The sequence below is a fragment of the Phyllobates terribilis genome, unplaced genomic scaffold, assembly GCF_046119375.1.
Source record: "Phyllobates terribilis strain yellow unplaced genomic scaffold, ASM4611937v1 Scaffold_1__5_contigs__length_1240528914, whole genome shotgun sequence".
Taxonomy (NCBI): Eukaryota; Metazoa; Chordata; class Amphibia; order Anura; family Dendrobatidae; genus Phyllobates; species Phyllobates terribilis.
Window position 1 is genome coordinate 851746743 of NW_027362761.1, and position 27296 is coordinate 851774038.

Consider the following 27296-nt stretch of genomic DNA (forward strand, 5'->3'; position numbering starts at 1 on the left):
CCACTAGACAAAAAAGAAAAGTCACTTAGAAAAATGATGAACGATGATGCTGTTAGTTTATGTACATTGCAGCCATATTACATGTGTAAAACCGCGCTCATGTTGTACTCATCTGAATCTGACCCTATTAACTAAGCTTACTATTTTCAGGGACAAGATGCTGGTTAATTATTCCCATTTAGATGAGAAATCACATGATTTCCAGGTTTGTTTAGTAGAAAGGTAAACAACCTTTTGACTTTTGCTCTCCCATTTATTTGCATTCTTAGTTGATTCATATAAAAGCTAGTATTCTACATCAGTAGAAAGTGAACAAGATCCTTGGTATAATCATGGGTCAGTATTTGCCAGTCCCAAAGTTGGCGGTTCTACTCCTGGTGCAGTTGTGTGTTGAACTTTCTACATCCAAACAGTTGTGAGTACTATATAGCATTACTTATCATATTATAGACTCTTTTATTTCAAATCAATACCCCCATATGTGCATAAATCCCCTTATATATGTAATACATGACAGGTATATTGACATCATATTATAGGATATTGATATACTATGAATATTTAGTGAAAATATAGGAAAAGGCTCTATTACACCTTCAGTGATCTAGTGGAAGTAAGTGCTAGCCCTTAACGATATGTACAGAACCTGAGATGCTGAATATATATACCTTGATTAGACTATTACAAGTTATGTTCATATTCAAACCATTTTTTTTTTATTGTACCAATACATCTTGTATGACAGTTCCATATTTTTTCGAAAGGTCTTTATTAAAAAGTCTACTTTGTTTCTACAGCTCTGATCCAGCAGCAATCTTCTATCTATTCCTTACTTCTTGTTATCTTATGGAATGTACATTAGCTTGAAGCAGGGGACAGATATACTGTTATCGTTGGGAGGTTTGTCCAATGAAATGTGATTTACATTATACTGACTCATTTGCATAGACCATTTAGGAAAATCTGAGCAAAATATCGTTTGCATAATAATTTGGAACGCAGGGTACCTTTATACTCACAGCAGACAGTGCAAGTTCCTAAAAGCTGCCGCACCGATTTACAATACCAGTCGTGTTGATTGAACTAGATTTTAATAATTTTCACCCACACAAAAATTAACCCGCAGTTCTGATTTTGCTATGGATTTGCAAAGGTTGGTTTGCATTAGATTCTTTCAGTCTGCGTAGCCATACCCCTTCAAGGCTGATGTTCCTTGTAACCAAGTCTACTGTGCAACTCCAATGGAACAATGTAGGGCAAAAACACAATATTAACCCCTTTACAGCCCCGGGCGTACTAATACGTACCTGCGCCCTGGTACGTATTAATACGCCCTGGCAATTGCGCCCGCACACAAGCTGTGCGGGCACGATCGCCGCTGGTTGTCAGCTGATTGTCACAGCTGACACCCGGTACTATTTGCCGGGAGCGGTTCCGCTCCCGACACATTAACCCCTGGAATGCTACGATCGAAGTCGATCACAGCATTCCGGAGGTAAGCTCCGGTACTCACCTCTTCCCCGGCGTCCCGCTCTGTCTGAGGCCGGGTCCCGTGGTTGTCATGGTGACCCGGATGTCGTCATGACAACATCCAGGTCACCAGACAACAGGAAGATACTTTGATCATGCGCAGTGCACGATCAAAGTATCTTCTGCCTCTGCAGCGCTGATAGCCTGTATAGCACAGGGATGGTGCTATAGGCGATCAGAGTAAAAAAAAGTGAAAGTCCCATAGTGGGACAATGTGTAAAAGTAAGAAAAGTGCCAGAAAGTGAAAAAATAAAAAATAAATTGTAAAAAATATCAAAAAAATAAAAAAAATAATCCCCAAAAATTAAAAATATAATGTACCCATCAATAAATATTATTATGAAAAAAAACAAAACAATAAAAGTACACATATTTGGTATCGCCGCATCCGAAACGACCCGGCCTATAAAACTATCCCACTATTTAACCCCTTTAGTGAACACGGTAAAAAAAAACAAAAAAAAAGATGCTTTATTAACATACCGACAAACAAAAAATGAAATAAAACGCGATCAAAAAGACGAACATAAATAAAAATGGTACCGCTGAAAACGTCATCTTGTCCCGCAAAAAGAAAGATGCCATACAGCTCCATCAGCCGAAAAATAAAAAAGTTACTGCTCTCAGAATAAAGAGATGCAAAAACAATTATTTTTTCTATAAAATAGCTTTTATTGTGTAAAAGAGCCAAAACATAGAAAAATGATATAAATGTGGTACCGGTGTAAACGTACTGCCCCGAAGAATAAAGCTGCCTTATCAATTTTACCACACGCGGAACGGCATTAAAAAATAAAAAAAACAATTCCAGAATTGTTGGCTTTGTTTATTCTGCCTCCCAAAAATAGAATAGAAAGCGATCAAAAAATGTCACGAGCCTGAAAATGGTACCAATAAAAACATCAACTTGTCCCGCAAAAAACAAGCCATCACATGACTCTGTTGGCCGAAATATGGAAAAATTATAGCTCTCAAAATATGACAATGCAGAAAAACAAACAAACATCTTTTAGTGTGTGACAGCTGTCAATAATAAAAACCCACTATAAACCTGGTATCGCTGTAATCGCACCGACCCAAAGAATAAAGTCATCTAATCACTTATACCTCATGAGGAACGGCGTAAAAAATAAACTCTAGGGTTAGGGTTGTGCTGTGGTCAGGGTTAGGGTTGTGCTAGGGGTGGGGTTGTGCTAGGGTTGGGGTTGTGCTAGGGCTAGGTTTGCGCTAGGGTTGGGGTTGTGCTAGGGTTACGGTTAGGGTTAAGGTAAGGGTTGTATTAGGGTTGGGTTAGGGTTGTGTTGGGGTTGGGATTTTTTCGAAAGTAAAGAAAAGAAAATGATGACGATATGGCGACTAGTGTTCGGCGCAAGTGCTCACTACTTGACTTTGCATCGGGTGCTCAGGTATGCGCCAAGTATCCCGGGTGCTCGAGTGACATGCTCGAGTCTCCGCCCCATATGTTTCACGGCCAAAAAAACCTCGCTGGGATTGCCTGCCATGCACGAGCGATCCCCGCATGTTTTTTTTGGGTGTCTAACAACCATGAAACATGCGGGGCGGGGACTCGAGCATGTCACTCGAGCACGCACGATACATGGTGCATATCCCAGTACCCGATGCAAACTCAAGTAGTGAGCACCTGCGCTCAAGACTAACGACAGCTTATTCAATATGATGACCTAATGTTATCAAATTCTGTGCCGTACCTCTTGGTTCAAAATGTTCTCTATACCCCTTGATAAAATATTTGAGGGGTCTAGTTTCCAAAATGGTGTCACTTGTGGGGGGTTTCCACTGTTTAGGCACATCAGGGGCTCTCCAAACACAACATGGCGTCCGCTAATTGTTCAAGCAAATTTTACATTCAGAAAGTCAAATGGCGCTCCTTCCCTTCCGGACCCTGCCGTGCGCCCAAACAGTGGTTTTCTTCCACATATGAGGTATCTGCTTACTCAGGAGAAATTGCACAACAAATTTTGGGGTTCATTTTTTAATGATACCCTTGTGAAAATATAAAAATTGGGGTCTAAAGTAACATTTTTGTGAAAAAAACTAAATGTTCCTTTTTTTCTTCCACATTCCAAAAATTCCTGTGAAGCACCTGAAGGGTTAATAAACTTCTTGAATGTGGTTTTGAGCACCTTGAGGGGTGCAGTTTTTTAGAATGGTGTCACTTTTGGGTATTTTCTGTCATAAAGGCCCCTCAAAGTGACTTCAAATGTGATGTGGTCCCTAAAAAAATGGTTTTGTAAATTTTGTTGTAAAAATGAAAAATCGCTGGTCAATTTTTAACCCTTATAGCTCCCTAACAAAAAAAAAATATTGGTTCCAAAATTGTGCTGATGTAAAGTAGACATATGGGAAATGTTATTTATTAACTATTTTGTGTGACATATCTCTCTGATTTAAGGGCATGGAAATTCAAAGTTTGAAAATTGCGGAATTTTCAAAATTTTCACCAAATTTCCATTTTTTTCACAAATAAACGCAAGTGATATTGAAGAAATTTTACCACTATCATGAAGTACAATATGTAACGAAAAAACAATCTCGGAATCAGGGGGATCCGTTGAAGCGTTCCAGAGTAATTACTTCATAAAGTGACAGTGGTCAGAATTGTAAAAATTGGCCTGGTCACGAAGGCAAAAACAGGCTCTGGTGCAAAGTGGTTAAAATCATCCAGTCTTTTTTTACTTTTAAGAGATAGACTATGAAAATAAATAATAAAAGTAAATACATAAATAAATTAAATACAAAAATACACAAAATGCTTGAAAAACAGGGACCGCCTTCATCAATCATTATTGCTTTGATTCAATTAACCTAAAATAGACATGCACAATATCAAAATTAATTGTATACAATCACAAACTTGGACAGCAACAATATATAATGACCTGAAAATGAAATGGAATTTAAAAAAAAACTTTACTGTATACAGTCAGGTCCATATATATTTGGACAGAGACAACATTTTTCTAATTTTGGTTCTAGACATTACCACAATGAATTTTAAACAAAACAATTCAGATGCAGTTGAAGTTCAGACTTTCAGCTTTCATTTGAGGGTATCCACATTAAAATTGGATGAAGGGTTTAGGAGTTTCAGCTCCTTAACATGTGCCACCCTGTTTTTAAAGGGACCATAAGTAATTGGACAATTGACTCCAAGGCTATTTCATGGACAGGTGTGGCAATCCCTTCGTTATGTCATTCTCAATTAAGCAGATAAAAGACCTGGAGTTGATTTGAGGCGTGGTGCTTGCATTTGGAAGGTTTTGCTGTGAAGTAAACATGCGGTCAAAGGAGCTCTCCATGCAGGTGAAACAAGCCATCCTTAAGCTGCAAAAACAGAAAAAACCCATCCGAGAAATTGCTACAATATTAGGAGTGGCAAAATCTACAGTTTGGTACATCCTGAGAAAGAAAGAAAGCACTGGTGAACTCATCAATGCAAAAAGACCTGGGCGCCTACGGAAGACAACAGTGGTGGATGATCGCAGAATAATCTCCATGGTGAAGAGAAACCCCTTCACAACAGCCAACCAAGTGAACAACACTCTCCAGGAGGTAGGCCTATCAATATCCAAATCTACCATATAGAGAAGACTGCATGAAAGTGACTCGCCCCCTGGGCCGTGGGGGCGCGCGGATCCGGGCGATAGGGGAACGATGGGGGTAGTAGTAGTGGCAGCCCGGTCCCGCGGCTCAGGGTGGTCAGGCCAATGGTAGTCTGCTATGCGCTCCAAATAATGTCCGACTACGCCACCCGTGGATTGCGGTTATTAGGAACCGCCGCTGCAAGGCAGTCCACTGGGGCTGATGATGGGTGCAGCTGAGGTGATGTGACTCCCCACGGGAAGAGTGCAGCCCCAGGGCAGTGTAGTGGATGTTGGGAGTGATGGTAGTGCGGGTCCCGGTGCTGATAGTGCTGGAGGCGCTAAGGAGCACACAGACAACAAGTTACAGTCCAGGGTCTTTACTCACAGTTCGTTTGTTCCAGGTCACTTCGGCCAGCAGTGACCGCCCGAGCCGTGCTGCGTCCACCAGGTGAGGGGCTCTGTCAACTCCCAGGCAGTTCAGGAGCATGGCACAGGACCCCTTTTATCCTTTCTCTGGCCTGCCTCACCAGTGACCCACTTTTGTCCAGCTGCCGCGGACCTGTGCGGTTAAACGTGGGCCCCGTCCTCCGCTGTCCTATATGGTGCCTTCCTAGCAGGTTTGATGAGGTGTCGCACCAATATATGATCACGACGACCGGTCTTTGGCTGAGGGTTGTTTCTCCTCCACCAACTTGGGATCCGGTACCCTTAATCTGCCTGACCCTGCACCCTGGATTCTCGTGGGTTCTTAGGGTCCCTTCCACCTTCTTGTTCCTGAGCCCTTCTGTTTCTCTGTCTCTCCTTCTTTGCAGTTCCTTTCTGTTTCTGTTCCTTTCTCTTGGAGCTGAGATGAGCCAGAATCTCAGCCCCCCTTCACCTCCTCCTCGGCCTCTTCTCCAGGCCCACTTCTCCTTCTCCTCTCAGGCCCCGGCCTCTTCCCTAGGCCTGCCTCTGGAGCAGCACTCAGCCTGAGCTGCTGCTCCCTGTCTTCTCCTCTCCACAGACTGAACCCAGATCTAAGATGGTGCCCACCTTATATACCTCCCTCTGACCATGAGCCCAGATGACCACCAACCAATGAGCTCCTATCTACGCTCAGGAACCAACCCCTATCTGCCCCTACAGCACTGGGTGTTCCACCCCCCTCCCCACTCCAGGCAGGGACATAGTCGGTCGTGCCTGCACTTCTGTCTAGTGGGAGCACCGTTGAGCTGTCCCTCGGAAATGGGGTGTGTGTGCTGTATGCAGCTAACTGAGCCCTGGTCCATACTCCATCCTTACCCGGGAGTGGAATATCACACCTCTGGACTGAGGTGCAATACCCCTGTAGCGGCCGAACCCTCGGGGCGCTTCATTCCCCCCTGGTAAAGCACAGCACGTCCTCGGGCTGGAAAAGAGCAAAAACAGTCGATTACAGGACATGCAAAACTTTTTAAAACTTTTTACATTTAGAAACGGACGACATTGTTCAAATCCCTTTATGGGACACACTTTTCTTTTCTTGTCACACTATTATAAAACACATACTAATACTTCTGGAACTCTTTTGTCACTTATCATATAAAACGGTCTCAAAATTATGTAAAACATTTTCTAGCAGCATATTAAACTCTTCATATAAAACATTTTTTAAATAAGACACATTCTTGTATCCTTGGATCATGGCCGCGGTGCAACTTGCGACCAGGTGTTCTTCTTCTAAGTGCAACAGTCCAGCAAATTTGCCTTGAGGTAGACGTTGCAGTCTTTTTTATAAAACCAGTAGGGGGCGCTTTAAGAAGCGCAACTATATACAAAGGGGTGGCCGCTCTCAGTCCTCGGCCAGTTTTGGGAAGGGAAATGGCTGCTCACAGTCCTCAGCCTGGTAGGGGATGTAGGGGATAACTTTCACACAGTCCTATATCAGTCCCAACGGGGACCACACGCAATTTGAAACAGTCCCACACAGTTCCTTTGTACCCAGACGGGTAACTATGTACAATTCCACTTTACCGTTCACTGGTAACGGTGTCCTCCTGATGCTCCTTCTTCCTCCTCATACGGATCTTCAGGCCCGTCCGGGCCCTCCTGGTACTCAGCGTCCGAGTAGTGCTGTTCCTCCTCCTCTACTACTCGGCGGACGTGTAGGGCGTACCACCCCTTCACGCCTTGGTGTCGGGTGTAAGACACCACGTCGCCTGGGAATAGATCCCGCCCACGATGGCCTTCCGGTAGGTGACTCTCCACATCTCTCCTTGTCACAAACACGTCACTGATGGTCTCGGGGTCTCGGATGAAGCCCCAGCCGCGCTCCATCTGGAACTTCACCACAGTCCCGGTGACTCGGGGTCTGCGGGCAGTTCGGGGATCTCGTCGCGCCTTCATTTTCTGCTCCGCGCTCTGGACCTGCAGCTTCTCTTGCTTCACCCGCCGCTCTCGCTGCTCCTTCTCAAACATCTCCAGCTGTTGGTGGCAGCCCTCCCGCCGCTCAGCTGCGCCCGCTCGCGTTTCTTTCGTGAACCCCATCAGGTCCTCCCCTGTGGGGTCCCATTCAAACTGGGCATCTTCCAATGGCAGCTGGGGGATTTCCTGAGGCGCCGGAGCAGGTATGAGGGGCTCAGAGGGTACTTCGACCTCCGCGGACGGGCTCCTCCGGAAGCGGGGGTTAACAAACTCGGGGGGCCAGACAAAAGGTAGCCCATCCGGAGTGGTGTATTGAGCGAAGAGATCCGCGCCCAGTGGTGGTACTGCAGCAGCAGGGGGCGCAGGTGGGTTGGCGGCGCCCGGGGACACGTGACCTTGCGACCAGGCCCGTTTCCTGGTTGCTCCCAAGGGCGGTACAGCAGGTGCAGGGGGTTCCGTCGGGGCAGCGGCGCCCGGGGGCGCAGGGCCTTGCGGCCGGGCCTGCGATGGTGGTTGGCTGAGCACGCCCGGGGTCAGAGGGCACGGCGTGGGGCGGGGCTCACCGGCAGCGTTGACGGCCTGGGGGCTGGTTGATGGCGGCGGGGGCACGGTGTCGACGGCGGGTCCCGGTGCGTTGGGCTCCGTGACGGGGTGCAGGGGCAGGTCGGCGGCCTCAGGATTCAGTGCAGGGGCGTCTCCGTTACCTGCCCCTGCTGTCGCGGCCTCCTCCGCGGCGTCGTCCTCGGCCTCCGCTCGGCCTTCACTGCCCTCGGTGGCTGGTGCGCTGCTCGTCGATGGCGCCTTCGGCTGCAGGATCACAGCCCGCCGGGCCACTTCCTTCTTCCATCCGGCGATCACGTCCTGCTGCGCCCGGACCATCCTCCGGTCCAGCTCTTCCAACGCCGCCCGTGTATATTCGGGGTCCTCCTTGGGGAGATGGGCTAACAGCTCGGTGAGGCAGTATGGTGGTGTAGCTTGAAGCAGGCCCTTTGCCAGGGTACCGGAACTGGTTTCTCCCTCCATCTCCGGGTGCGGCCTGGCCAGACTGATCCAGACTGCGCCCTGCCCCACAGTTTTCTTCTCTCTCCGCCTCTCTGGGTGGTCCTGGGGCATTCTGCTGACAATCACTTTCAGGGGCAGCCCCCCCATGTTGATGGACATCTCCACTGCTGCATTCATGGCTGGTGGAGGCGGGCTCCTTCTTTGGCGCCATTCTGGGACCTGGCCCACGATGGGAGGTGGCTTCCTGCTGTCTTTTGGTGCGCACATAATGGCGTCCGCTCTGCCAGGGCGGGAAAGACGGATGAAGATGGCGGGAAACGGTCCAAGATGGCGTCTGATGGCGGGAATCGGCTCCGGATGGCGGGAAAGGACTCCGGACGGCGGGAAACTTCTTTTTAAGGTACATGTGCAATTTTCTTCAGGCACGCAATACCCGCTTGTGGTGGGTTGGTAATGATCCTGCCGACTACGCCAAAGCTGACTCGCCCCCTGGGTCGTGGGGGCGCGCGGATCTGGGCGATAGGGGAACGATGGGGGTAGTAGTAGTGGCGGGCCCGGTCCCGCGGCTCAGGGTGGTCAGGCCAATGGTAGTCTGCTATGCGCTCCAAATAATGTCCGACTACGCCACCCGTGGATTGCGGTTATTAGGAACCGCCGCTGCAAGGCAGTCCGCTGGGGCTGATGATGGGTGCAGCTGAGGTGATGTGACTCCCCACGGGAAGAGTGCAGCCCCAGGGCAGTGTAGTGGATGTTGGGAGTGATGGTAGTGCGGGTCCCGGTGCTGATAGTGCTGGAGGCGCCAAGGAGCACACAGACAACAAGTTACAGTCCAGGGTCTTTACTCACAGTTCGTTTGTTCCAGGTCACTTCGGCCAGCAGTGACCGCCCGAGCCGTGCTGCGTCCACCAGGTGAGGGGCTCGGTCAACTCCCAGGCAGTTCAGGAGCATGGCACAGGACCCCCTTTTATCCTTTCTCTGGCCTGCCTCACCAGTGACCCACTTTTGTCCAGCTGCCGCGGACCTGTGCGGTTAAACGTGGGCCCCGTCCTCCGCTGTCCTATATGGTGCCTTCCTAGCAGGTTTGATGAGGTGTCGCACCAATATATGATCACGACGACCGGTCTTTGGCTGAGGGTTGTTTCTCCTCCACCAACTTGGGATCCGGTACCCTTAATCTGCCTGACCCTGCACCCTGGATTCTCGTGGGTTCTTAGGGTCCCTTCCACCTTCTTGTTCCTGAGCCCTTCTGTTTCTCTGTCTCTCCTTCTTTGCAGTTCCTTTCTGTTTCTGTTCCTTTCTCTTGGAGCTGAGATGAGCCAGAATCTCAGCCCCCCTTCACCTCCTCCTCGGCCTCTTCTCCAGGCCCACTTCTCCTTCTCCTCTCAGGCCCCGGCCTCTTCCCTAGGCCTGCCTCTGGAGCAGCACTCAGCCTGAGCTGCTGCTCCCTGTCTTCTCCTCTCCACAGACTGAACCCAGATCTAAGATGGTGCCCACCTTATATACCTCCCTCTGACCATGAGCCCAGGTGACCAGCAACCAATGAGCTCCTATCTACGCTCAGGAACCAACCCCTATCTGCCCCTACAGCACTGGGTGTTCCACCCCCCTCCCCACTCCAGGCAGGGACATAGTCGGTCGTGCCTGCACTTCTGTCTAGTGGGAGCACCGTTGAGCTGTCCCTCGGAAATGGGGTGTGTGTGCTGTATGCAGCTAACTGAGCCCTGGTCCATACTCCATCCTTACCCGGGAGTGGAATATCACACCTCTGGACTGAGGTGCAATACCCCTGTAGCGGCCGAACCCTCGGGGCGCTTCAAAAGTAAATACAGAGGGTTCACTGCACGGTGCAAGCCACTCATAAGCATCAAGAATAAAAAGGCTACACTGGACTTTGCTAAAAAACATCTAAAAAAGACAGCACAGTTCTGGAAGAACAGATGAAACCAAGATCAACCTCTACCAGAATGATGGAAAGAGAAAAGTATGGTGAAGGCGTGGTACAGCTCATGATCCAAAGCATACCACATCATCTGTAAAACACGGCGGAGGCAGTGTGATGGCTTGGGTATGCATGGCTGCTAGTGGCACTGAGTCACTAGTGTTTATTGATGATGTGACACAGGACAGAAGCAGCCGAATGAATTCTGATGTATTCAAAGCCATACTGTGTGCTCAGATCCAACCAAATGCAGCCAAACTGATTGGTCGTCGTTTCATACTACAGATGGACAATGACCCAAAACATAAAGCCAAAGCAACCCAGGAGTTTATTAAAGCAAAGAAGTGGAATATTCTTGAATGGCCAAGTCAGTCACCTGATCTCAACCCAAAGTCTGAACTTCAACTGCATCTGAATTGTTTTGGTTAAAATTCATTATGGTAATGTCTAGAGCCAAAATTAGAAAAATGTTGTCTCTGTCCAAATATATATGGACCTAACTGTACCTAAAAATTCTAAAGAAAAGAACCCAAGAATTGAATAATAATTATTAAACTAATAATATGCACTAAAAATTGCTAAACTGTGTGTGAAGAATACCCTGCACCAGTAGAGAGGATACATTTTATGTGTGACCTTTTGACCAAAGACATGGATCACAGTACGAGAATACAAGAATAGCAAAGTGATAGACATGGTCACAGACATTCCAGGATGGAGTCAAAACTGGTTTACTCACTGTGAGGCAGGGAAGTGTATTAATTACAAACTCTCAGTGAGGTTACAAGCTTAACAGTAGCACAATGTTTAGGCATCTTACAATTGAAAGGATCTTTTCAATTCTAAGGTGCTGTGCTTGTTGGTTATATATCAACAGGAGCAATCTCACAGCTTGGCTGTTTCCATGCAATACTGTGTAACGTAGCTTGGTGGTTGCACTACAATACTATATAATTTAGCCTGGTGGATACAGTAAAATATTGTGGAAGGGAGGTTGGTGGTTTCACTACAATATTGTGGAACTGAGCTTTGCGGTTACAGTACAATACTGTAGAACTAAGCTTGGCAGTTTCACTACAGTACTGTGAAACTGAGCATGGTGGTTTCACTACAATAATATAGAATTTAGCCTGGTGGATATACTACAATGTTGTGGAACTGAGATTGGTGGTTGTAGTACAATACTGTAGAACTGAACTTGGTGGTTGTACTACAATACTGTAGAACTGAGCTTGATGGTTCACTACAATACTGTAGAACTGAGCTTGGTGGTTGTACGTCAGTACTGTAGAACTGAAACTTGTGGTTACTCTACAATACTGAATAACTGAGTTTGGTGGTTTCACTACAATACTGTAGAACTGAGATTTGATGGTTTTATTTCCATACTGTGGCACTAGACTTCAGAGACTTTAAGGCTATGTGCCCACAATCAGGATATAGCAGCATTTTGGACGCAGTTTATTTTTTCTCTGCTTCTAAAACGCTGCTTTTTAATCACGCAGGTAAATCTGCATGTGTTCATTGAACAATGCAGATTTACCGCATCCAATACACTCTATTGGGGAAATTTCTGTTGCGGAGACTAGAGTCTCCGCAACAGAAATTAGCATACTGTGGCTTGTAAACGCGCACCACAGGTGAGTTCACGCAGCGTCAAATAGAAGTACAGTAGGCATGGGATTTCTATAAATCCCATCCAATGTGCTTGTAATGTAGAACGCAGAGTTTTGGACGCAGCAGCGCCGGTGAGCTGCGTCCAAAGCACTGCTATTCCTGATCGTGGCCACGTTCCCTAACACAGCTGATATTTACTATTGAAAATGAACAAAGTCCTACAACTTTAAGCAGAGGGCAATTAGCACTAAATTGACACATTGTAGTATTTAATGCTCTAAACAGCTCATGGTTACTCTGACAGGACCGGCCTATAATGCTACTCACATAAGTAGGAGAAAACAACATTCAAACTTGTACTCCCAGCATAACATTTGTTGCAGGTGAGGTTAATTGCATCTTAGGCAACCATGGTCCATTACTGCAGATTACTTTTGAGGAATCGCACAGTATACATGCCCAGAGTGAATAATTTAGGCTAGGGTGTTCTTCCTATTCTGAAATCACCTGAAAGGGAGCAATCTATAACCACGAGCCACTTTTCAATTATCTCAGCAGTTTTTACTATTTCAGCAGTCTAGAGCAGGTCTTAAAAGGGTTATCAATCTTTTGGGACAATTATTTATTTTCTACTTAACTGCATGTGTCAGAGCTAAAATTACCTTATATACTTGAGTATAAGCCGACCCGAATATAAGCCGAGTCACCTAATTTTACCACAAAAAACTGGGAAAACTTATTGACTCGGGTATAAGCTTAGGGTGGAAAATGCAGCAGCTACTGATAAATTTCCCCATACTGGTAAGCATTGCCCACTCATCCCCAATCCTGGTATGCATGGCCCCACTCCTCCCCAATCCTGGTATGCATGGCCCCGTTCATCCCCAATCCTGGTATGCAAGGCCCTGTTCATCCCCAATCCTGGTATGCATGGCCCCACTCCTTCCCAATCCTGGTATGCATGGCCCCACTCATCCCCCAATCCTGGTATGCATGGCCCCACTCATCCCCCAATCCTGGTATGCATGGCCCCACTCATCCCCCAATCCTGGTATGCATGGCCCCACTCATCCCCCAATCCTGGTATGTATGGCCCCACTCATCCCCCAATCCTGGTATGTATGACCCCACTCATCCCCCAATCCTGGTATACATGGCCCCTTCATTCCCAATCCTGGTATGCATGGCCTCACTCATCCCCAATACTGGTATACATGGCCCCCTCATCCCCATGGACATGGAGAAGAGTGAATATTCATTTTTCTTAGCAGTGAGCACATGTGGTAGCTGCGGCAGCCGGCTACTGTATGTGCCCCGCAACCCCCCCACCAACCTCCACAGCAGGACTATAATATATACATATACTGTGTATATATATATATATATATATATATATATATATATATCGTATATCGTATATAACAACATGTTATATACGAGAGGAAGTATGTGTCACTCTGGCTGTTAGCCTGTGTGAACTGAAACCTACAAACTTTCTGCCAGCATGTTATATGCAGGGAGTTAACTCACTTAAAGGGTGTGGTTTTTTTTGTGAATGGCAAAGAGGGTGGGAAGCCATTCACACTACCTCCTCTCAGGGTGAGCAAGTTTAAATGCTCAGTCACTGTTTTTTTTTTGTAGTGTGTGGTCTAGAGAGTGAAGTCTCCAGGCTGTGTTTGGTGAAGCCAGAGAGCAACACCAAAGGACTGGTGTTTGGTGAGACTTCACTGTGCTACCCAGAGCTAATGGACTCTGTTATACTTTATCTTTTGTTTTTCTGTTACCCCGGAGAGGGCCTGTTTATTTTTGTGGAACCCAGCTGGAACTTATGCTGTATAAATAACCAGCAGGAAGTTAACTCGAGGTGTGTGTCCTGTGTCTGCCTGTGGGAGAGCCGAGCAAGTCGCTTTACCACAGTTGGTGGAGAATGCGTGCAAAATTCCAGGAACACGTGTACCTGCCAAAGAGACCAGAGGATATATATACACAGGTGCATCTCCCTAAATTAGAATATCATCAAAAAGTTAATTTATTTCAGTTCTTCAATACAAAAAGTGAAACTCATATATTATATAGAGTCATTACAAACAGAGTGATCTATTTCAAGAGTTTATTTCTGTTAATGTTGATGATTATGGCTTACAGCCAATGAAAACACAAAAGTCATTATCTCAGTAAATTAGAATACTTTATAACAACAGCTTAAAAAATGTTTTTAAAATCTGAAATGTTGGCTTACTGAAATATATGTTCAGTAAATGCACTCAATACTTGGTCGGGGCTCCTTTTGCATCAATTACTGCATCAATGCGGCGTGGCATGGAGGCGATCAGCCTGTGGCACTGCTGAGGTGTTATGGAAGCCCAGGTTGCTTTGATAGCAGCCTTCAGCTCGTCTGCATTGCTGGGTCTGGTGTCTCTCATCTTCCTCTTGACAATGCCCCATAGATTCTCTATGGGGTTAAGGTCAAGTGAGTTTGCTGGCCAATCAAGCACAGTGATAATGTTGTTTTTAAACCAGGTATTGGTACTTTTGGCAGTGTGGAAATTTCCATCTCCAAAAAGCTTGTCAGCAGAACCATGAAGTGCTCTAAAATTTCCTGGTAGACGGCTACGCTGACTTTGGTCTTGATAAAACACAGTGGACCTACAGCAGCAGATGACATGGCTCCCCAAACCATCACTGATTGTGTAAACTTCACACTAGACCTCAAGCAGCTTGGATTGTGTGCCTCTCCACTCTTCCTCCAGACTCTGGACCTTGATTTCCATATGAAAATTGGAACTCTGGGACCTTGTGGAGTGTGTCAATGACTGCCTTTTGGACATCTGTCATGATTGTGTAGCCTACTGAAACTGACTAAGGGACCTTTTTCAATGCTTATGAAGCCTTTGCAGGTGTTTTTTGTTAATTATTGTAATTTACTGAGATAATGACTTTTGTGTTTTCATTGGCTGTAAGCCATAATCATCAACATTAACAGAAATAAACACTTGAAATAGATCACTGTTTGTAATGACTCTATATAGTGAGTTTCACTGTTTGCATTGAAGAACTGAAAAAATTAACTTTTTGATGATATTCTAATTTAATGAGATGCACCTGTATGTCTGCTGTGCTCAAGCAACTTGTAATATCTCTTCAGTGAAAGCAGACTGTCATTTCAGCTCACAGAAGCAGTCTGTTTAGGGATACTCCTGCGTAAGACATAATGAGACCCTGCTTTGATCTTACTGTAGAGCAATTACAAGTTACCCTGCTTTCTAGTCAATGCAGATTGGTGGTTGTGGTGGGGGGGGTGGGTTAGACCTGGAGATCAGAGCTGTCTGTCACACTGAGAAACCTACTCTAAGCTATGGTAGGGGTGTGTTCTTTTTCTGCTGTGTTTCTGCGTGCTTATGAATGGTCAGCTTCATAAAGGAGAAGAACTACATGCCCCAGGTAAAAACTATCTAATAACACCCACTTGGACTTAAAACTTTTTAAGTACCAAATACTTTGATTACTAATATCTCTGCAACCAAGAGTCAAAATTAAAAAATAAGAAAAAAAAAATATATATATACAGTACAGACCAAAAGTTTGGATACACCTTCTCATTTAAAGATTTTTCTGTATTTTCATGACTATGAAAATTGTACATTCACACTGAAGGTATCAAAACTATGAATTAACACATGTGGAATTATATACTTAACAAAAAAGTGTGAAACAACTGAAAATATGTCTTATATTCTAGGTTCTTCAAAGTAGCCACCTTTTGCTTTGATGATTGCTTTTCGCACTCTTGGCATTCTCTTGATGAGCTTCAAGAGGTAGTCACCGGAAATGGTTTTCACTTCACAGGTGTGCCCTGTCAGGTTTAATAAGTGGGATTTCTTGCCTTAAAAATGGGGTTGGGACCATCAGTTGTGTTGTGCAGAAGTCTGGTGGATACACAGCTGATATTTCTACTGAGTAGACTGTTAGAATTTGTATTATGGCAAGAAAAAAGCAGCTAAGTAAAGAAAAATGAGAGGCCATCATTACTTTAAGAAATGAAGGTCAGTCAGTGCGAAAAATTGAGAAAACTTTGAAAGTGTCCCCAAGTGCAGTTGCAAAAACCATCAAACGCTACAAAGAAACTGGCTCACATGAGGACCGCCCCAGGAAAGGAAGACCAAGAGTCATCTCTGCTTCTGAAGATATGTTTATCCGAGTCACCAGCCTCAGAAATCGCAGGTTAACAGCAGCTCAGATTAGAGACCAGGTCAATGCCACACAGAGTTCTAGCAGCAGACACATCTCTACAACAACTGTTAAGAGGAGACTTTGTGCAGCAGGCCTTCATGGTAAAATAGCTGCTAGGAAACCACTGCTAAGGACAGGCAACAAGCAGAAGAGACTTGTTTGGGCTAACGAACACAAGGAATGGACATTAGACCAGTGGAAATCTGTGCTTTGGGCTGATAAGTCCAAATTTGAGACCTTTGGTTCCAACCACCGTGTCTTTGTGCGACGCAGAAAAGGTGAACGGATGGACTCTACATGCCTGGTTCCCACCGTGAAGCATGGAGGAGGAGGTGTGATCGTGTGGGGGTGCTTTGCTGGTGACACTGTTGGGGATTTATTCAAAATTGAAGGCACACTGAACCAGCATGGCTACCACAACATCTTGCAGCGGCATGCTATTCCATCCAGTTTGCATTTAGTTGGACCATCATTTATTTTTCAACAGGACAATGACCCCAAACACACCTCCAGACTGTGTAAGGGCTATTTGACCAAGAAGGGGAGTGATGGGGTGCTACGCCTGATGACCTGGCCTCCACAGTTACAAGATCTGAACCCAATCAATATGGTTTGGGGTGAGCTGGACGGCAGAGTGAAGGCAAAAGGGCCAACAAGTGCTAAGCATCTCTGGGAACTCCTTCAAGATTGTTGGAAGACAATTTCCGGTGACTACCTCTTGAAGCTCATCAAGAGAATGCCAAGAGTGTGCAAAGCAGTCATCAAAGCAAAAGGTGGCTACTTTTGAAGAACCTAGAATATAAGACATATTTTCAGTTGCTTCACACTTTTTTGTTAAGTATATAATTCCACATGTGTTAATTCATAGTTTTGATGCCTTCAGTGTGAATGTACAATTTTCATAGTCATGAAAATACAGAAAAATCTTTAAATGAGAAGGTGTGTCCAAACTTTTGGTCTGTACTGTATATATATATTATTGTGCTCTGCAGCCAATATTACATCATATGTCCAGTTCAACATGAAACATTTGCTGAAAGGTCCTCTTTAATAGCAAAGTATCTGCATCACAAACAATTACATTTTACTTACATTCACTACATTGAAAAAATTGTACAGTATATAAAACATACAAGTAGGTTTATCTGGTTTCACAACCTTGGTGAGCTGAGTACCTCCCCAGGTGACTATAACCCAGTTCAAGGATACATCTCTCTATTTGCTTGCACAATTCTGACAACCCTGATCTCCAGCATCAGGTAACTACTTTTTCCAGCACAAGCATTGCATTCAGTCACACATAAATCAAGACTGAATTAGCATTTACAGTTCCTTGAAAAAGTATTCATACCCGTGAACTTTTCCACATTATTTCACGTTTTTTTATTACGTTTTTATGTGATATACCAACACAAAGTAGCAAATATTTGTGAAGTGTAAATGAAATAATACATGGTTTTTAAGTATTTTAAAAATATAAATCTGAAAATTGTGATATGCATTTGCATTTGTATTCAGTCCCCCTGTAGTCTGATACCTCTTAATAAAATCCTGACCAATTTCCTCCAAAAGTCACATAATTAGTTAATTGACTTGGTTGTAATTTAATCTCAGTATAACTACAGCTGTTCTGTGAAGAGGTTAGTTTGAGAACATTAGGGATAAAACAGCATCATGAAAACTAGGTAACACATCAGACAGGTCAGGGAAGTTGTGGGGAAGAGTAAAGCAGGGTTAGGTTATAAAAAATAGCCCAAGCTCTGAACATCTCATAGAGCATTCTTCAATCTATCATCCAAAAATGGAAGGAGTATGGCACAACTGCAAACCTACAAAGACATGGCTATCCACCTAAACTGACATCCCAAGCAAGGATAGCACTAATTAGAGAAGCAGCCATGAGGCCCATGGTCACTCTGGAGAAGCTGCAGAAATCTACAGCTCACGTGGGGGAGTCTGTCCACAGGGCACGCCGATAAACGTCGACAACAAGGGCTCGAGCTCAAGGTTGGGGATAGGGTCTGGGTGTTGACCTAGAACCATAAGATTAAGTTGCTTTCCCACAAAGCTGACACCCAGGTTTATTGGACCTTTCCCAATTATCGAAAGAATTAATGACGTGGTCTTTAGGGTCGATCTTCCTACCTCCATGCGTATTCCCAATTTGTTTTATAAGGGGTTATAAGGGGTTGCTTAAGAAGGTAGTAATTCCGCTGGTGACCCAGGATCCCCCTCTTTCTATCGTGGTAGACAATGCTGATGAGTTTGAGGTAGAGAGTGTTGAGGACTCTTGGAAGATTCAGAACTCTGTCCATTATTTAATCCACTGGAAGGGGTACAGTCCGGAGGAGAGGTCCTGGGTCCCAAGAAACAGAATTCATGCTGATAGCCTTTTCACTGAATTCCATAAGAGGTTTTTGAATAAGGTGTGTGGTGAGAGTCCGGAAGTCTCTCTTGGACAGGGGGGTACTGTTAGGAATACCTGTCGTGGATGCAATCGTCCTCCGGTTTCCAGACTGCTCCACTGGTCTGTCTGTGCTGGAGGTGAAGCTAGTGTGTAGCACTTGGGTGGTGCGACTACACATGGTGGTACCTCGTGTGTGGAAGTGGTGAGCAATGTGAGAACACCGGACGCCATGCTTCACACTGGCTTCGTGGTCCGGGAGTCATGGGAAAATGTGTCTTGCAGTTGTCAGGCAACGCATAACGCTGCATTGCCTGGTGTTAGCCAGTGGTGGGAATTTTTGCACCCTGCTGTTCAGGTGAGCAGGTTGTGACTCCCTGGACATGGCTGGAAGGAAAGCGTCACCTGATTGTTATCCATGCATTTGGGCTGGCTATATAAGGCCTGCTTCTAATTCAGTTCAGTGCTGTTTATTCAGTTCCCTTGCGTAGTGGTTGGGGAGTGTTTCCTGGTTGAGCTCTGGTTGCTTCTCAGTAGTTGCTAATGGTCGTTCTTGGTTCTTCTTTATTAGCTATTGTCCTGGGGCTTCCCTTTTGTTTTCACTTGGGTTTTTGCTAGCTTTCGATTTACTCTTGTACCTGACTCAACAACGTATTCTTCACCAGACACCAGCTATCCTGCGACAGTGGTCTGGGAAGGGCTCTTTAGAGCCTCCCTCCCTTTCCGGAGTGGGTGAAGAATATCCTGGTCCTTAAGGACTTGCCTTGCAGTGGTGGCTTGTGCAAAGTGCATCTGTGACTTCGCTTTTTTGAGTCGCTACAGAGTAGCTATTCCTGCGCATAACAAGTATATACACATACAGTATATAGTACATAGGTGTGTGTTATATATGAGTATATTCCACCTTTGTGCTCTACATATCGGTATATAATGTATTTGTGTTTTTTATACCTAGGTGTATATGCATTCATTGATAAAGGCAACTACTGTATGTCAATTTTGCCTTGCGCTAGTCTCAAAAAATGTTATTTATGTATGTAGACACTGTAGTTAGTTTATCAGTATGTGTTAGGGCTAAGTCAGATGTTTGCCCCCTTCCTGATTTCTTATTCTTTTGCATGTTTGTCACACTTAAATGTTTCAGATCACAAAACAAATTTAAATATTTAAATATTTGACAAAGATGACCCAAGTAAACACAAAATGCAGTTTTTAAATGAAGGTCTTTATTATTAAGGGAAAAAGAAATCCAAACCTATAGGGCCCTGTGTGAAAAAGTGATTTCCCCCTAAACCTAATAACTGGTTGGGCCACAATTGGCAGCAACAATTACAATCAAGCGTTTCCGATAACTGGCAATGAGTGTTTTACAACGCTCTGGAGGAATTTTGGCCCACTCATCTTTGCAAAATTGTTGTCATTCAGCCACATTGGAAGGTTTCCGAGCATGAACCGCCTCTTTAAGGTCATGCCATAGCATGTCAATTGTATTAAGGTCAGGACTTTGATTAGTCTACTCCAAAGTCTTAATTTTGTTTTTGTTAAGCCATTCAGAGGTGGACTTACTGGTGTGTTTTGGATCATTGTCCTGCTGCATAACCCAAGTGCGCTTCAGCTTGAGGTCATGAACAGATAGCCGGACATTCTCCTTCAGGATTTTTTGGTAGACAGCAGAATTCATGGTTCCATTTCCCACAGCAAATATTCCAGGTCCTGAAGCAGCAAAACAGCCCCAGACCATCACACCACCACCACAACCATATTTTACTGTTGGTATGATGTTCCTTTTCTGAAATTCTGTGTTACTTCTAAGCCAGATGTAATGGGACATACACCTACCAAAAAGTTCAACTTTTGTCTCGTCAGTCCACAGAGTATTCTCCCAAAAGTCTTGGCGATCATCAAGATGTTTTCTGGCAAAATTGAGTTGAGCCTTTGTTTTTTTTGCTCTGAAGTGGTTTTTGTCTTGAAACTCTGCCATGTAGGCCATTTTTGCCCAGTCTCTTTTTTATGATGAAGTCATGAACACTGACATTAACTGAGGTAAATGACGCCTGCAGTTCTTTGGATGTTATTGAGTGGTCTTTTGTGACCTCTTGGATGGGTCGTTGCTGCGCTCTTGGAGTCATTTTGGCCAGCTGGCCACTCCTGGGAAGGTTCACCACTGTTCCATTTTTTCGCCATTTGTGGATAATGGCTCTGACTGTGGTTTGCTGGAGTCCCAAAGCTTTAGAAATGGCCGTATATCCTTTTCCAGACTGACAGATCTCAATTACTTTGTTTCTCATTTGTTCCTAAATTTCTTTGTATTGCAGCATGATTTCTATCTTTTGATGATATTTTATTTAAGTGATTTCTTGATTGAGAGTAATCAGGCCTGTGTGTGACTATAGAAATTGAACACCGCTTCCCAAAGATGTGATAAACCACAGTTAATTTATGTTTTAAGGGGGGGGGGGGCGCAATCACTTTTTTTCACACAGGGCCCTGTAGGTTTGGATTTATTTTTCCCTAAAAGAGTTGTGCCACCATAAAGAATACATTTAACCAAGCAGAAAAGGTTGAAATAAATTATTTTGTAATTTACAGTTATTAAAAATTATGCTCCATTTAAAAAAATAACAAGACTTAATCTTGTGAACTATCATCCCTGGTGTCCCCTGGCATTATTCCATTTTGTCCTCCCAGTGGTCAATCAGCTGGCAAAGCTTGCGCAGTTCCTGTCATCATAAGAGGTCCCTCTAACTCCTCACCCCCAGTGTGTACAACGTATTCTCTCTGCGCTCACCTCACACAGGTCTGACAGCGAGCTAAGGGAGCAGATTCCTGAAAGGACAAAAGTGTGTCAGTGATTTTCCCCCCCGACCCCCCAAGCTCATACAGGTCTGACCTCTGGGTGAGATCGTTCTGCTTCACAGACCTGTGTAAACGCGGGAATCTTCTGTCTGCAATTACGCTCAATTGCGCTCACGCAGGTCTGTGAAGCAGATTGATCTCACCCAGGTAAGACCTGTGTGAGCGCTGGGGAAGAATCACTGACACACTTTTGTGCTTTCAGGAATCTGCTCCCTGCACTCCCTGTCAGACCTGTGTGAAGTGAGTGCAAGGAGAATTTGCTGCGCACACTGGGGGTGGGGAGTTGGGGGGACCTGTTATGATGACAGGAACTGAGCAACCTCGGCCAGCTGATGGGCCACTGGGAGGAAGAAATTGAATAACGCCCGGGGGCACCAGGAGCATACTTAAGAAGATGAAAGGTTGTTGTTTTTTGAATGGCGTATAATTTTTAATAACAAAACCATTTATTTCCACCTTTTCTGCTTAGTTAATTGTGTTCTTTATGGTAACACAACCCCTCTAAGTGGGTTTTCTGGTATCCATAGGGAAAGTCATTGATAGCAGATGGGTGGGGATCTGGCACCCACACCAATCAGCTGTTACAAGCTCCGGTGGCCAGATATAAGCACATGGCATGGAACTGCACTGCACGTCCCCTGCTGGGTACTACTGAACAATTCCTACAAGTGCTATTGGCAAATAGAGAATATAAGTTGTTCTCCAGCACCCAGCAGTGGCCTCTACACATTGATTAGAGCTGAGCTGTGCAGCTTTCCTCCATGTGTTTACATCTGGATGTCACTAGAGAGCAAAACAGCTGACCAGGAGGACTGCAGTGTGTTTGCCCCTATCAATATGATATTAATGACCTATCCTAAAAAATAGGTAATATCAAATGACTAAACAATCTCTTTAAATGGTTTTATTTAAAATAGTAATTTATCCTGTCTCTCCTGGATATTTATTGGAGGCTGGTGGAGTCCCATGAAGCCTGAGGAGTTATTGGAAATGGACCGTGCAGAGCTCCATTTTTATAAGAATGGAGGTGGGTATGTTCAGCCTCCACTCCATTCATTGTCTATAGCACAACTGTTTCATGCAGTCCCATAGACAACAATTTATTTCCAAGCTAGAGACTTAACCATGTACTGTGCATCAATATACAGTGTCCCATTAAAGCGGTTATTCAGGACTAGTTTTTTTTTTCTCTTTTGGGGGTATGCACTCATTGACCGTGCACCGATCTCTCCTGGTCGTGGCCCGCTCCTGCTGGTGATTCTCCTGCTTCCTGTGCAATTACATCATCAGAGCAGCTCCTTCTCTTCTGCTCTGCTCTATTGACAGGGCTCATTGCCAGCGCCATGCTGAATGAAAGCTGGCTATCTGCTGCCTACTGCTGGTTACCGGCTGTCTATCAACATTGACTTTCGCAGTAACACGCTATCAATACAGCAGAGCCGAAGAGAAGGAACTGCTCTGTTGATGTGATGTCACAGGAAACAGAAGAATCACCAGCAGGAGCGGGCTGTGACCGCTCTGAGTTGGGGGAGATTAGCACACAGGAGAACATGCAAATAGCTAGAATCGACATGCCTATAAGTGCTTAGGACACACAGCAAAATAGTCTGAGATAACCCTTTTAATAATTTGCTCCACATGCAATGTTCTCACTTTGCCTTCTTACATAGAACCACATTCATAGTAGCCCTATCAATAATTGTCAGATCCTGTAGTTATGTATTTCTGTCCTTCGGGGTGCGCTGTGCAGGATCACAGCAGATGGCAGTCTGGCTTCAGGAGAAGCAGGACTACAGGAGACTCATAATTTCCCTGGCAGACCATAACACTTCATCTATCAAGCTGCAAAGTATTGCCATGGAACAGTACCACTGCAAATGGTGTCTATAGTGTTAAATAGGACTGCAGGTAACATCTACAATGGGTTGTCAGAGCAGAGCAGGGCCTCCATGGGTGCCATTTTTGTCCTCCTGTGAAACTCAGCCTGTAGCCAGGCTTTATAGGAGAACATAATTTTTGTCTATATATGCAATACTGGAGTATCAGACAATCGCAAGTTCAAGTCCCCAAAAGCACTAAAAAAAGAAATTAAAAATAAAGTTTTTTAATATTTACAAAAACATTCCAATAACCCTCCGTACACCATTAAAAATAAAGAAATATAAAAATATATCAGTTAGTAAAAGCCTAACATAAAAATAACAGAAAACACCATAAAGAGTAATCCACAGGCTCCACCTCTAAGAAAAGTAGATTTTTTTTCGGTCTTACTAGTTAAGAGTATTCTTCATTACAGGCACATTGTACTGGTACATAGAGCTATGTCTCTCTATATAGCAGTACATCTCTATATACCTGTAATATAGTAATAATCATATTTTAATACACTTTTTAAATATAAACATCACAAACCTGGAAATAACATTTGCATCGCTGTAATCTTAACAACCTGTACAATACAGTAAACAGATAACAGTATATTAACGGTGATCAGAAAATAGTGTGCAGGCTGTCTCCTGCCTCTCTCTATTCCTGCTGCCTGACTCCTGTCTCTAGGTCACTCATATTTCAGTGACCTGTCAGTCACAGATAGAAGGCAGGAGCAGGCGGGGAAAGGGCAGTAAAGCAGGAGAGCTGGAAGTGCACTTGCACCTCGTTAGCATACAATATCAAATATGGATTACTCTAAAACAGAAAAATGGATTTCTACAAGAAAGGTAAGGATTTAATCAGCATTAAAGCGCCTTAATAGACATGTCATTTGTTTGAGGTATAAAATCCTGATGACAGGTTCTCTTTAATATTATTGTAACACTTTTATATACCTGTTTGGCAAAATGACAGAATTACAGGTCGTTTTTATATAGTGGAACTTACTTAAATTAAAGATATGGCTGTTACAACTATGAATGAATAAATCAAAAAAATAATTTAGTGATGCGAACGAGTGGATCACAATATTGTCATTGTGCATGTGTATATTTTATATATTTTTTTGTGCATGCGTTTACTATGTTCTTGCGTATGTAATGTGTATGTAATGTGTAATTTTTATTGTATTGTGCTTAATGTGAATATACATGTAAATGTGCTTATGTTTACATGGGTGGGGTTTGATGGTGGGGGGCCCAGACACAAATCCTGCACAGGGGCAATGTGCAAAGGTATGTATCTATAGTCCTGCTCATCGTTATTGGCACCCATGAAGTTCAAGTACATAATGTGGAATATCTCCTGAAAAAAAATGAATCAAGTGAAACCGTTTTTTTGTATAGAGCCCTCATGTTAAATACAAAAGAGCAAATGATAAACAATAATTAAAAAAAAAAAACAATGGGAGGGAAAAATAGAAAAACCTAAAGCTTGCTATGTCACTGGTATTGGCATCCTTTACATTAATGATTAATTGTCGGTGCCCTTGTGACATGAATTGGCTAATAAATGATGATTTCAGTGTTTTAAAAAGTCACATGGTAGGCCCTGTTCCTTTGTCACAATGGTGAAGACAAAGGAGCTGTTTGAGGATATCAGAACTGCTATTATTAGCAAATACCTGACTTCCAAAGGGTATAAGGCCATCTCCAAAGATCTTGGTATCCGAGTTTCAACAGTTCGCAATGTTATTAAGAAGTTTGCCAAGCATGGTACCATCAAGAACCTCCCTGGATGTGGGGGAAAGAAGAAAATTGACAAGAGATGTCTTCGAAGGTTGGTGCAAATGGTTAAAAAACCACCATGTCAAACATCCAAAGACGTGAAGGCCAACCTGTAACAGTCTGAGGTTATAGTTTCAACAAGTACCATATGCCGCACATTAAACTAAGCAGAGCTTTATGGGCGAAGGCCAAGGAAGAAATCATTTCTGAAGAAAAAACATAAAAAGGAACGACTGGTCTTTGCCAAAGAGTACTTTTACAAACCATAATCCTTCTGGGAAAATGTTCTGTGGACAGATGAAACAAAAATAGAGCTTTTTGGCAATGCAAAGCAACAGATTGTTTACAGACGGCACAATGAAGCTTATGAGGAAAAGAACACCTTACAAACAGTTAAGCATAGTGGAGGATCCATAATGCTCTGGGGTTGCTTTGCTGCATCTGGTACTGGAGACCTTGACCGTATCAGAGGAATAATGGAATCAGAGGATTATCAAGAGATTTTAGAGCGAAATGTCCTACCCAGTGTAAAACACTTGGTTTGAGTCGAAGATCAAGGGTCCTCCAGCAAGACAATGACCCAAAGCACACATCCAAAAGTACATAGGAATGGTTGAAAAAAGAAAAAATGGACTGTTTTAAAATGGCTAGCAATGAGTCCTGACCTCCATCCCATTGAAAATCTTTGGGGTTAGCTGAAATCTGCCATTGGGAAAAAGAACTCTGCAAACATTCAATAGCTTGAACAAACTGCAAAGGAAGAGTGGAAGAAAATTCCAGCTGAGAAGTGCAAGAAGCATATAGATGACTGCAAGGAACGTTTGGAAGCTGTCAGCAATGCTAAAGGGTGTGCAACCAAGTATTAATTAGGAGTGCCTTTATTGCTGCACATGCTGTTTATTCTTTGCAATTGCAACATTGAAGTTGAAAAACAATGTTTTATTGTTGTATTACTTTGGACCACTAATTAAAAAATCCTGAAGATATAACTTTGGTACATTTCCATTTATTTCTGAAGAAATTGTACAGCTCTCAGAGACATTTTGAATCCGTGTCCAGCGAATACGTGCATTAAAAATAAAAAAATAAAAAATAAAAAAATATTTATATTTTTTTCTCTAGCTATTATGAAAAAAATGAAGAGGTGCCAATAATGGTGAGCAGCATTGTATGAGGCCATGGCAGAGATCTTGTCTATTAAATTACCTGTCAACTATCATGACTACCTTTTTGTTTTTCAGCTTTGTATTGCTTGCTCCCAATATCCTACATACTGGAAATGATGAGAAAATTATCGTCCAGTGTCATGAATGTACATCTACAAATTTGCAAGTGAACATCCTGGTGAACAATTTTCCTAATGATAATAAAAGGCTTCATGAGACATTCACTAACCTAAACCTGACCAACAATTATCTGGCAACAGCAAACATCAAAGTATGGCAAATATTTTATTTCTTTTTAATTACTTTTTTTGCATCTAGATTTTTACTTCTAGCTTTGAGAGAAAAGCATGAACACCATGTCTGCTTCACTGTGCTGACAGGCTGGGTAGGCATTCAGTGGTCTAGAGTAGCCTCCTTTTAAAAATGAGTTTTCTAAAAGAGAAAATAAACTAATAAAACTATATTATTTGGAATTGTGTTAAAAGGAATCTGTCAGCAGGTTTTTGCTACCTAAACTGACAGCAGCATAATGTGGAGACAGCGATGTTTCACTTACTGGACTGATAGCTGTAGTTTTGATAAAATCACTATTTTATCAGCAGATTATCACTAAAGGACTAGTAAGCCTGCCTCCATGTAGTCCTCCATATTCATGAGCTCTGTATGACCTCACCCCCATCACTGATTGGCAGCTGTGTACACTGTATGCTGCATGTGGACAGGAAGCTGCCAATCAGTGGTGAGGGCGGGGTTATACAGAGTTCAGTATTCAGAGATCTGGTAGATCTGCAGCAGACAAAACTGTGATTTTATAAAAATGACAGGAAACAGCCCAGTAAGTGATACATCGCTGGAATCAGAGTCTATGTCTGTACATCATGCTGCTCTCAGATTGGGTAGCAAAAAAAA

The 27296-nt window shown here is 43.9% G+C and overlaps 1 protein-coding gene across 2 annotated transcripts in view; it reads left to right on the forward strand.

Annotated features, from left to right (window-relative positions):
• The first annotated feature begins 261 nt into the window (after positions 1 to 261).
• LOC141153543 (venom factor-like) overlaps positions 262 to 27296 on the forward strand; it is a 309206-nt gene continuing 282171 nt past the window's right edge. For both annotated transcript variants that reach the window (XM_073638454.1, XM_073638462.1), the window contains exons 1-2: positions 262 to 415; positions 26463 to 26658. In XM_073638454.1, coding sequence (XP_073494555.1) covers positions 333 to 415; positions 26463 to 26658 — 279 coding nt within the window. In that variant the 5' untranslated portion in view covers positions 262 to 332. The remainder of the gene's footprint in view (positions 416 to 26462; positions 26659 to 27296) is intronic.